The sequence below is a fragment of the Saccoglossus kowalevskii genome, chromosome 4, assembly GCF_978046115.1.
Source record: "Saccoglossus kowalevskii chromosome 4, keSacKowa6.1, whole genome shotgun sequence".
NCBI lineage: Eukaryota > Metazoa > Hemichordata > Enteropneusta > Harrimaniidae > Saccoglossus > Saccoglossus kowalevskii.
In genome coordinates, this window is record NC_140644.1 from 23,021,348 (window position 1) to 23,034,023 (window position 12,676).

General features: G+C 40.5%; 1 protein-coding gene across 3 annotated transcripts in view; it reads right to left on the bottom strand.

The window, feature by feature from the left end:
* LOC102808196 (transmembrane protein 131-like) overlaps nt 1-12,676 on the bottom strand; it is a 65,301-nt gene that overhangs the window by 5,240 nt on the left and 47,385 nt on the right. For 2 of the 3 annotated variants that reach the window (XM_085497970.1, XM_006822218.3), the window contains exons 28-32: nt 9,109-9,314; nt 8,761-8,882; nt 8,413-8,535; nt 755-1,048; nt 16-237 (exon numbers count right to left, since the gene is read on the bottom strand). In XM_085497970.1, coding sequence (XP_085354096.1) covers nt 16-237; nt 755-1,048; nt 8,413-8,535; nt 8,761-8,882; nt 9,109-9,314 — 967 coding nt within the window. The remainder of the gene's footprint in view (nt 1-15; nt 238-754; nt 1,049-8,412; nt 8,536-8,760; nt 8,883-9,108; nt 9,315-12,676) is intronic. The other variant, XM_085497971.1, reaches the window with a different exon arrangement.

Sequence of the window (12,676 nt, forward strand, 5' to 3'; positions counted from 1 at the left end):
CATAAGAATACTAACCATCACCGAAAGGGAAATGTGTTGCTTCTTCCAGCGGTGCAAACTGAGGTTGTGGTTGTGGTTGTTTTCTGACATGATTGAAGACATTATCAGTGCTTGGTGTTAAAGGTACTCCACCAGGACTGTTAGGTGAGGAACCACTACTACAGGCATCAGAAGAGTCCATCTCTCCAGATATATTCCATGATGCTTTCATAGACTTAGTTATGGTACCAATCGCACCTAATTGTCAAAAAGAACATTGTTTTATAGTCTAACATTACATAGTTACTCACTGCAAGAAATCATAAAATGTCACAGGGTAAAATTTTTGTTACAAAATAGGATTCAAGTGTAAACTTCTAAATAAAACCTATTTTGTTTTGAAGGGAGCAAAGAACAATTTGTGAGAGTGGCATCATTTTGAAAAAAAAAATTATGTTTTTTGTTTTTTTTTGCATTTTTAGTCTGTGTATGCATGCATGCAAACAATAAATGGGTTTAGCGCCACAAAATACACCAGTATAATTAAACATTTTTTTTGTGTCATTATCATTGCTATATTTGCACTATTTTTTTCCAATATATCAAGTATGTATATTGCTTAAAATTAAATCTGATAAATGCTTTTTTGTGATCGCAATAGTCAGACACTCAATTGGATAAAGTATAAAGGCATGAAAACCATAAATTAATTGTCGCTTGAAAAATTTATTTTTCCTCATCAATGCACGTACATCCCCTGATGAAAAATACAAACCTGGATGCTTGTGTTTGTCCCCAACAGCGGTGAATGCAGAACTACTAGTCTTGCCTGGTGTAGTCAAATTTTTGGTCAGCTTGTTCTTTTTCTTCTTGCGCCCACTTTCTCCACTGCTGGTGCTGCTCACAACACTACTGTAGCTGCTGCTACGACTGCTGGCACTCAGACCTGGGGACACGGGCCCCAATGCTGTGATTGGAACAGGATGAAGTTGAGAGGGCTTGTACAAGTAGTCAGCGTTAAGCAAGGAGTTAGCTTGTAGTGTCTGGATGGATAACTGTTGCAATGCATCTGAACATGAGAATCATAACATGCATTATGGTACAGACATTACAGGTAAGCAACCAATCATACCAATTCATCTCTTATATTATTTCTTAGTGTGTTTAGTTAGAATTGATCTCAACAATTTGTTCTGTGTTATTCTTCTAAATTTGAAATCATTTTGAATAGATCCAGAATAGAATACAAGTTAAATGTTTCATGCGACTTTCTAAGAAAATGGCCAATACAGAGTAATTTTTAGTTTTAGTGTTAGTGACTAAAAAGTATTGACATGCATTTTTCTTTCCTAATTACACATTCAAACAGTGATATGTAAATTATGTTATGTGATATATGTGATATTACACATGTAAAATGACCCCCTAAGGATCACACAACCTTGTAAGTTCTATAGTATGAAACAAGCAACTTATTCCTATGCCTAGATGCTCAATTATCACAATATATACATATAAATGCATCCCTTGATAAATGGTCAGTGTCAAAACAGACACTTTGTCAGTATTTCTAATTTTAAAGAATTCTAACTCAAAATTATAATACCGTTTCATACCCCCCCCCACACACACACACCACCATACACACAAGATTCATCCTTGAAACTTAAACACTTGTGATGAATGAATGAAATACGTAAATACTACTTTAAAACAAAGTCAGTGATGTAAATTACAAAGGTCACAAACATCACATGATGCATAGCCATTAGTCAGGTATGTTTGATTGACACAAGTCTTGGTATCCTAACTGAACATTACTTCTCTTTGGTCAATGAAAAGTGTATACAACTGGGTTGATACTGAGCAGCAAGTGACATGGTATAAGATTTATATGATCAATATTTATTAATATTTTTTAAAACTAGCGCCGAAGGCGCATATTAGTTTTTATGTTTATATAAGAGATTGCATACTTACCTTTGGTTAATGAAATTTTAATTTCATAAACAAATGGGATAATTGCCAATTATCATATAATACTAGTTAAATAAAATCGAAATAACAGTGGATAGCTCCCGTAGGGGGCGTCCTTCCCCTGTCATCTGATTTGCATACTTCCAGATCTTTTTGACCACGATATTGATTCATAGCTATTTATCTGGGGTGGTTTTGGGTGGGAAGGTAAGTATGCAATCTCTTATATAAACATAAAAACTAATATGCGCCTTCGGCGCTAGTTTTAAAAGTTTATTACAGAGTATTGCATACTAACCCCTTTGGTTAATGAAATTTTAATTTCATAAACAAATGGGACAGATTACCAGAGAATATCTCTTGGCAGATAAATACTACCCCACCTGATTATGGAATTGAAAAAATTCCATCCCCCTAACTGTATAACTCCCGCTAACTGAATAATTCTTGCAGTTGCGGGAAGTTACACGCCCTATTGTTTTGTTACAACTTGGCCTGTCACTAGGTAGCCTAACGAGTGTAGGCCCTGTGACTCGGCCGCTAGGTCTTTCAGGTAATAAGAGAGAAAAGTGTTGCTAGTTTTCCAGGACCCGGCTGCTAGCACCTGGGCTAAAGAAGCTCCGCTAGCAAATGCCAGTGTATTACCTATGCCTCTTAAGTCATGCATCTTGGCAGTGACTTTGCCTGCCTCTGTGCTCAAATACTTATCACTATAAGCGTGGTAAACTGTCTCTTTTACCCATCTCGCTAACGTGAATTTCGACGCCGCTGAGCTTTGTTTACCTTTTTGGTAACAAACGAACATCGACCTTTGACCCCTTCTGACCCCGGAAGTACGTTTCTTATAATAAGCTAGCGCACGTACCGGACAAAGAATTCTGTCTTGTTTTTCATTGGAAATATTGCTCAGTGCCGGGATAACGATCGGAGTCGCCGTCTCGTGCAGTTTCTGATTTTTTCCTCTGAATTTTACTGATGTCATTAAAATTGCTTTATCGGGATAAAACACCGTAAAATTGTCTTCAAATGACAGAGCGTGTATTTCGCTAACTCGCCTCCCTGAAGCGAGTGCTAGTAGAAAAACAGTCTTTTTTCGTCCAGTCCTGTAGTGACGCCAATTCCTTCGGTTCGTATGGGAATTGTCGTAGCGCTTCAAGGACTACTGACAAGCTCCATGCAGATGCTTTGTACCTCTCAATGGGGCCCGCCTGTGTAATAAAGCCCTTGAACGGATCGGAGATTGTCGGGTCATCCGAAATGTTTTTGCCTAGGCTTAGTTTGAGTACAGAGTTGATCGCCGATTTATAGTTTTCTACTGTCCCCGGTTTCAACTTTTTTTCGTTGATCAAATAAGAAAAAAACTCCGCTACTTGGGGCGAGGAGGGATAGAGTGGATGTATATCCCCTGCAAGACACCAATTACGAAATTTTTCCCAGTGGTATTGATACAATCCATTTGAGGAATCCCTAAGCCCGGCCGTCGTTGTTTGCGACACTTGGCTTGAAAACCCTTGCGCAATTCTAAATTGCTGGATAGTTTCCACACGTGAAGTTGGTACAGCTCCGGGTTGGTTGGTGTATAACCGCCGGGTTGTGTCAACGTGATTTCTTGTGGCAGGCTTCTCGGATGGTCCGTTAGCAGAGACAGCAGTAACGGAAACCAAGTCTGAGACGGCCAGTTCGGTGCCACTAGAATCATGTGCGAGTTCTCCGATTGTTCCAGTTTTTGTAACGTTCGGTGGATCAATGGAAATGGTGGGAATGCGTAACTGAACATTCCGCCCCACTCCGTCTGAAGTGCGTCCCACGTCAGTGACTGTTTGTCCGGATAACGCGTCACAAAAACGGGACGTTTTTTGTTTTCCGGTGTTGCAAACAGATCTACCTGGGGTTCCCCCCACATGTCGAACACTAGGTTTACTGCCGTCTGTGACAGCTCCCATTCTGTGTCGTCGTAGGGTTTCCCCCGGGATAGCGAGTCCGCTACACCGTTTTGGACTCCCGGTATATGTTTGCACATCAGCTCGACTTTGTTTTGTGCACACCACTTTAGCACTGCTACAGCATGGTCGTTTAACGACTGTGATTTCGTTCCCCCTTCCTTGTTGAGGTAAGCTACTACAGTCTGATTGTCGGATCTTATTAACACGGCCCGGTTTTTTACCGCTTTTTTGAAGGATTGCAGGGAGAACTGCACCGCTAGCATTTCCAGTCGGTTTATGTGAAATTTCCTTTGTTTTTTGTTCCACTGACCGTGTGCAATCCCGTCCATGCAGTGCCCTCCCCAGCCCGTCATGGATGCGTCCGTCACCAACGTTACTGTCGGTTTCGCCTTGTCCATGGGAATCCCCGCCGTGAGGTTCTTGAGGTTGCCCCACCACGGAAGTGATTCCAGAAAGGCCGGTGTGAACAGTACCGGTTTTTCGTATTTTATCCCGTCCTTTGATAGTCGCATTTTTAACTGTGCGTCTAACACTAGGCGTTGGATCGGTCTGGACTGTAGCGCCGCTCTCGGTACTAAGCCCCTCATCGAAGTTAACATCCCCACTAGTCGCATTACCTGGCGTAGTGTGGCTTGTTTTTGTTTTAGAAATGATTGTATCATTTTTTTGTACATTGTCGATTCTGTGCTGGGCTGGTCGGATCATGCCTTTCTCCGCATCCAGTTCCATGCCCAGAAAGACTATTTTCTGCGTCGGTATTAATTCTGATTTTTCCATATTTATCAGAAAACCTAGCTTTAGCAGTAGACTGACAGTCCGCTCGGTTGATTGACAAATCAGGTTCCGATTTTGACTTTTTATCAGCCAGTCGTCTAAGTAGGGGTTGACGTCTGCTGCGTTCTTGTGCAGTAATGCCACCACTGTGCGTAGAACTTTTGTAAACAGAAGTGGGGCTGACGTCAGGCCGAAAGGTAGGACGGTGTACTGATACGTTACACCGTTCACCACGAATCGTAACAAGCGCCTGCTTTCTGTGTGTATTGGTATGTGCAGGTAAGCGTCGGTCAAGTCGAGGGACGTCATCCAGTCCCCTTTTTGAATTGACGCTCTCACTAGTGCCGGAGTTAACATTTTGAACGTTTCTTTCTTCACAAATTTGTTCAACTCCTTTAAATCCAGCACCAGCCTGTACCCACCGTTGGATTTCTTGACGGGAAATAACCTCGAGATGAAAGAATTTTTCGGGTTTTGTACCCGCTGAATTACCTTTTTTTCGAGTAGTATTTCCACGCTTTCTTTCAGTATTGTTGACTGAGTAGAGCCCGGTTTCCCCGAAATACATGTTTTTTTTTTTTTGCATTTCGGTTCTTTTATCAACGGTATTCGATACCCGTGTGTTATTATCGATATTACATACGGATCGTTTATCGGTTCTTTCCACCGGGGAATACATTTCTGCAGACGCAGTGCCACCGGCGTCGAGGGACTCACCAACCCTCGGTCGCTTGTAGCGGTATACATTGACATCGCCGATTTCTCCATTTCCCCCTGGAGTGAATGCGGCGTTATATCCCCGTTTAACGTCCTTCCCCCCCTTTTTTTCCAACCTGGAGGGGAGTAGGGACTCTGCCTTACGGGTTTCTGTTTTTTCACCGGTCGATGCGTCATTCTCCCTAGGTCCACGCATTCGGCCGGTTGTTTGTTTATACGATCGCCCACCGACCTGAGGTGCGGCCGACCGTGTTTTTGTTGTGCACGATTGAGTTCCCGCCATCCTGGGCACTGAACAAAATCGCTTAATGCACGATGTTTTGCATGACTTGGTTCCCGCCGACCTGGGCACTGAACCGAATCGTTTAATGCAAGTGATATATGTGTAAGGGGATCTGTGGTTTGATTTGTTTGACAAAAATACTCGGAGACTTGAGTCATATTTGGCATGTTTAATTGCACCTTGTTTTGATACATTACCATATTTGCTGACGTATAGTCAGGAAGACTTTTTAGTGTTACCAGTCTGTTTCGAGAATTGTTTATTCTGTCGCTACTGGTTTCCACTTTTTCCTTTTGCCTGATTCGGGTTTGCCTTTGCGTTTCCCTTGGGCTGACCCGTAGTAGCTTGCTTAACTGGCTTCGCCTTGGTCGCGATGCTCTGCTTGTTATTAGCGGCTTGCTTGGCTTTAAAGGCGCCTTCGATCATCACACGGTTAACTTTTGCCGCTGCTTTCTCATTCAACTTAGAATTCACAGCGCTGAGTTTTCCGTCGAATAATTTGGTCCCTCTGAAATCGATCGTCGCCAATTCGTTCTTGATTTCAGCGTTGGCGGCTGTCTTTAGCATAGCGGACCAAACTGCTGCACGGCGAGAGTGTTGAATAGTCGCTCGTAACTGGAGATGACTCTGTATTATGTCAGCGTCGACGACGTTAGTCGCGACCAACAGCGGCTCTAATGTGCTAAACAGTTCATCCTTGGTGATGTTGCCTGTTTTGAATTTCGCTAACTGAATTTGTGTAGTAGTAGTGAAAAATTCTCTATGGCTTAATGCAAGAGAAGTGTCCCAAACGTTGTTTTCCAATCTACATAGCGTTGACTGGGACAGGCAATACGGGATGTAAACTTGTGGTTTGCCGAGTGGATGTTTCGTTATACTTCCTTCGGCGACCATTTCCCGGACACATGGCTCCAGTTCTGGTGGTTGTACGCCGAGAGGTCGTTCGTGCAGGCTGGCGTCGGTACCGACCGGTGTTTTCCACTCATCAGCGGGCGGTATAACTTTTTGGTAGCGTCTGCTCCAATCGTCCCGGTTAGTCCCCAAGAAGTCGTCCTTGGTGGCTGTAGCGGTTTTCTCGGTAACGTCACGATCCCATTTGCCTCCTCCGATCACGCGTTGTGTTATAGCAGCGCCCTGTGTCGGTCGGGGAGACCATGGTAGCATTGCTGAAGTCGCAAAAGTGTCCTTTTTCGGCAGTGTAGACAAACCGATCGAGAAACGTGGGGCGTCCGCCATCGGTGGAATCGGTAGAGGTAAGATTTTCTTGACCATAACCGCACCTTTCGTGATAGCATCGGAGCGGATTTGGAATTCGGGGTCCACCTTGTCTGTACCACTCGCTGTTGTGGTTTTCGACGAGCCGGCCTTCCCCGCGTTGCTTGTAGCATCTTCAGTAGAAAAAATCACGCCTGCCTCAGCCAGTGCGTCTTCAACATTTTCTCGCACCACTGTTGTGTAGGATTTTTTCTTTTCCGCCTGGAGAGCGCTGACACTCCATGCTTTTGGTGGTACCTCTTCGTCTACTGGGTTTTCCAAAACTTTAATTTTTCTGGTCAGTAGATCCACCTTGTTCTGTAAATGAGCTACAACACTTTGCTCATTGTCAGTCTCCTTTGGACGTTTTTGGTTGGGTTCGTCTGCCAATAGTTCGTCCTCAGCGTTGGTAGGTACCGATGAAACCGAAGACTCCTCCAAATGACGTTTTTTGGATTTCTTCTTTACTGATTTTCCCGTTGACTTGCGTAGGCGGGAATCCCAGTTCCAAGTTTCTATCGGCCAGGCGAAGCAAACACCGCAGTTGATGTGCCCATTACATTTTCTGCCACATGGAATGCAAATACGGTGATCATCGTAAGTGAGCATCGATATATGGCACTCTTCACACTTTCGTCCGAAAGTGTTTGAATCCGAAGTGCTGGGATGAACGGTGTTCAACTCTCCGGTATCCATATTTTCTGCCATCTTGAAACTGAAGGCGGGCTTTTGAGTTTCGTTACTAAAACTACAATTTTTTACTCAAGGTGACTAAGTACGAAGTTCTTGATGTCCACAAGAGCTTCCTGACACACTAATAGTTCGGTGGCTGTGTTGATGGGTGGTAACAATGTATTTCCACCGCAAAAACAATGATATTTTGGCAAGCCCAAATTTCAACCGTGAATCAATCTCGTGGTTAAAAATGGAAGTATGCAAATCAGATGACAGGGGAAGGACGCCCCCTACGGGAGCTATCCACTGTTATTTCGATTTTATTTAACCAGTATTATATGATAATTGGCAATTATCCCATTTGTTTATGAAATTAAAATTTCATTAACCAAAGGGGTTAGTATGCAATACTCTGTAATAAACTGAGGGTTTTACTCTGAGCTTGCATCATAATAGAGCACTAAAAGCTGAATCCATCAAAACACAAATGAATATATCAATAATATGAGCTGCATTTCATGACAATATAGAATAATTATTATCAATTTTAGTATTAATGAAATTATGAATATTCTAAATTTCTTAGCTCAGACAACAGTTTTCTAATTTTTACTTTTAATTTTCAGTCGGCATGATACAAGGTACTGTAAATCAATTTTTCACTGGGTTTAATTTAAAACTTGTTGTTCAACTGGCATACCAACAAATTTAAAGGACCCCAGGAATATATGCTCAGTATAGTGAAATTAAAACCCAGTAAAAATTAATTCTTTCACAGTAGCAAGAGGGAATATGGAAAGATGAACTCACCACTGTTTGGTACAGGTTTAGGTTGATCCCATAGTGGCGGTGGTGAGTCTTTGTCACTGCTCCTATCACTGCTGCTTTCACTGATGGTTGGTGGTGTGATGGTGCTAATACCACTAGTGCTCTCTGTCAGGTCAATATGTAACAACGTTAAGAATCACATCATCACCAAATGCTAAATTACAACCGAAACAGTTATAATCGCTAAATAATAGAACCCACCAAGTCCGTTGTCGTAAGCTTATACACGGAAAAGAAACCATTACAATTTTTTATTGCTTGTTAGTTTACTTAACTTCAAGCAGACCTAGCAAAGTAAAGTTCAGATAAAAACAAAAATACACAAAATACCTTTTAGATTCTTCTTGAGTGCCTTAGCTGCAACGGCTGCAGCTATTGAGTGTGGTGATGTCGGTCCTTTGACATTACGACGACCTGCCTCTAACGCTGTAGTATATGGTAGTTCTAGGGTGCTGTGAAAGGAAAAGATAATGTCAATTTACTATACACCAAGCAAGAAAGCATACTGAGGGCGAGTATGACTACATTTTACCAGTAGTGACAAAAATAGTACAAGTATCCTGACGAACAGGAAACATACAATCCATGATGGTCATTAGCAGCACAGCAAAAACTATGGGGGCAATATGTGATGCTGCATACAAGACAAATACATTTGTGGAATTGTATAAAACTAACCTGGGTCGCAGTACGTCTCCATTGAAGATGGTCTTTGGGTCCACTTTGACACCTTTACGAGACTTTGACTTGACATCTTTGAATCTCTTCAAATGATCTATATCAAGTACGTCATCTCTCTTCAGTTTGGATTTTTGTTTTGTCTTCAGTTCAGAGTAGAGTCCTCCGATGACATATTCATCGTATTCAGACTTTGTGTGTGTAGACTGAAATGAACAATTACCTATGTTCAATTTTCATGTTGTATTTCATGCAAACATTTCGCCATAGAGCGAATACAAGACAAAAGATAAACAAGTCATTGTCAATGACACATCCCCGTTCCGTTCATATTTGAGTGACATATACATTCAAAGCAGATCATGACCAAATGCACCTGCATATGTACAACACATTGTACTAAATCTGAACAAAATCCATCCATGCATGACTGAGATCCGGTTCCGGAATTGTGAAAATACGTGATTTTGATGCATTTTCGGCCTTAAAATGGCCATCATTCAGCTATTGTTAAGTGGATCATGAAACAAATGCACATATCTATTTGTGACATGATGTACCATGTGTGTGTGAAGTTTGAACTTGATCAATCCAGACATGTCTTGTATAGGGATCCAGAACTGAAGTCTTTAACAAAATGGCCGCCAGTCGGCCATTTCGAACTTGATCCGAAAAAAAAAAGACGTGCATCAAGGTCCTATTATGTTTAATGTATGTACCGAATTTGAACAAAATCCGTCCATGCATAACTGAGATCCGGGTTCGGAATGGTGAAAATGTGCGATTTCAATGCATTTTCGGTCTTAAAGTGGCCGCCATTTGGCTATCGTTAATGAGATCATGAAACAAATGCACATACATATTTGTGACATGATGTATCTTGTGTGTGTGAAGTTTGAACTCGATCAATCCAAGCATGTCTCAGATACGGATCCAGAACTGAATTCTTTAAAACAAAATGGCCGCCAGTCGGCCATTTCAAACCCGATCCGAAAAAAAAATGACGTGCATCAAGGTCCTATTATGTTTAATGTATGTACCAAATTTGAACAAAATCCGTCCATGCATAACTGAGATCCGGGTCCGGAATGGTGAAAATGTGCGATTTTGATGCATTTTCGGCCTTAAAGCGGCCGCCATTTGGCTATCGTTAATGAGATCATGAAACAAATGCAGATACATATTTGTGACATGATGTACCTTGTGTGTGTGAAGTTTGAACTTGATCAATCCAGACATGTCTCGAATATGGATCCAGAACTGAATTCTTTAAAACAAAATGGCCGCCAGTCGGCCATTTCAAACCCGATCCGAAAAAAAAATGACGTGCATCAAGGTCCTATTATGTTTAATGTATGTACCAAATTTGAACAAAATCCGTCCATGCATAACTGAGATCCGGGTCCGGAATGGTGAAAATGTGCGATTTTGATGCATTTTCGGCCTTAAAATGGCCGCTGTTTGGCTATCGTTAATCGGATCATGAAAACAAGCAGCCTGTCGGCTGAGATAGCTCCGCTGTTAGCAATGCACATGGCAATTAAAGAACAGAAGATATCATTAGAAAATGAACAAATCTGAGAGAGGTCCACATGTAGTACCTATATGTATAATATATCAAAGCAATCGGACTTGCGGTTTTCAACAAGAAGTCGAAAATATCACTTTTTACCAAAAATTACAAAAATATTCATCAAAATTAGAGAATTAAAGATATCATTATGAAATGAACAAATCTGAGAGAGGTCCACATGTAGTACCTATATATGTAATATCAAAGCAATTGGACTTGCGGTTTTCAACAAGAAGTTGAAAATATCACTTTTTACCAAAAATTACAAAAATATTCATCAAAATTAGAGAATTAAAGATATCATTACAAAATGAACAAATCTGAGAGAGGGTCACATGTAGTACCTATATATGTATTATCAAAGCAATTGGACTTGCGGTTTTCAACAAGATGTCGAAAATATCACTTTTTACCAAAAATTACAAAAATATTCACCAAAATTAGAGAATTGAAGATATCATTACAAAATGAACAAATCTGAGAGAGGTCCACATGTAGTACTTATATATGTAATATCAAAGCAATTGGACTTGCGGTTTTCAACAAGAAGTCGAAAATATCACTTTTTACCAAAAATGACAAAAATATTCACCAAAATTAGAGAATTAAAGATATCATTACAAAATGAACAAATCTGAGAGAGGTCCACATGTAGTACCTATATATGTAATATCAAAGCAATTGCACTTGCGGTTTTCAACAAGAAGTCGAAAATATCACTTTTTACTAAAAATGACAAAAATATTCACCAAAATTAGAGAATTGAAGATATCATCATGAAATGAACAAATCTGAGAGAGGTCCACATGTAGTACCTATATATGTAATATCAAAGCAATTGCACTTGCGGTTTTCAACAAGAAGTCGAAAATATCACTTTTTACTAAAAATGACAAAAATATTCACCAAAATTAGAGAATTGAAGATATCAACATGAAATGAACAAATCTAAGAGAGGTCTACCCAAGGTACATATACACCAAGTATCAAAGCATTCAGGCTTGTAGTTTTCAAGAAGAAGTCGAAAAAGTAAAACATTGACACGGACGACGGACAATCACTCATATGATAAGCTCTGCTCGACAAAGTCGACAGCGGAGCTAAAAATGCATGTGCATATGTCCCATATAATGTGTGATGTATGAGTGAAGTTTGAACTTAATCGGTCCATGCATGTTCGAGATACAGGTGATCACGGACGGACGCACGCACGGACGCACACAGGGCAAAACATAAGTCCCCGCTTTCGGACTACGTCCGAACGGGACTAATAAAATGTTAGGGGTACGAAAACGAAATTATATCGTGAATTTGAAGTTTTATGATTTTGGAGAGGACCAGTGGGTATTAACAGGTCATCAAAACAACACACCTATGTAACCTACTATGAGTAAAGTCAGTACCAAGTTTTAACAAGCAGCCTATCGGCTGAGATAGCTCCGCTGTTAGAAATGCACATTTCAATTAAAGAACTGAAGACATCATCAGAAAATGAACAATATGTATAGTATCAAAGCAATCGGACTTACAGTTTTTAACAAGAAGTCGAAAATATCACTTTTTACCAAAAATGACAAAAATATTCACCAAAATTAGAGAATTAAAGATATCATTACAAAATGAACAAATCTGAGAGAGGTCCACATGTAGTACCTATATATGTAATATCAAAGCAATTGCACTTGCGGTTTTCAACAAGAAGTCGAAAATATCACTTTTTACTAAAAATGACAAAAATATTCACCAAAATTAGAGAATTGAAGATATCATCATGAAATGAACAAATCTGAGAGAGGTCCACATGTAGTACCTATATATGTAATATCAAAGCAATTGCACTTGCGGTTTTCAACAAGAAGTCGAAAATATCACTTTTTACTAAAAATGACAAAAATATTCACCAAAATTAGAGAATTGAAGATATCAACATGAAATGAACAAATCTAAGAGAGGTCTACCCAAGGTACATATACACCAAGTATCAAAGCATTCAGG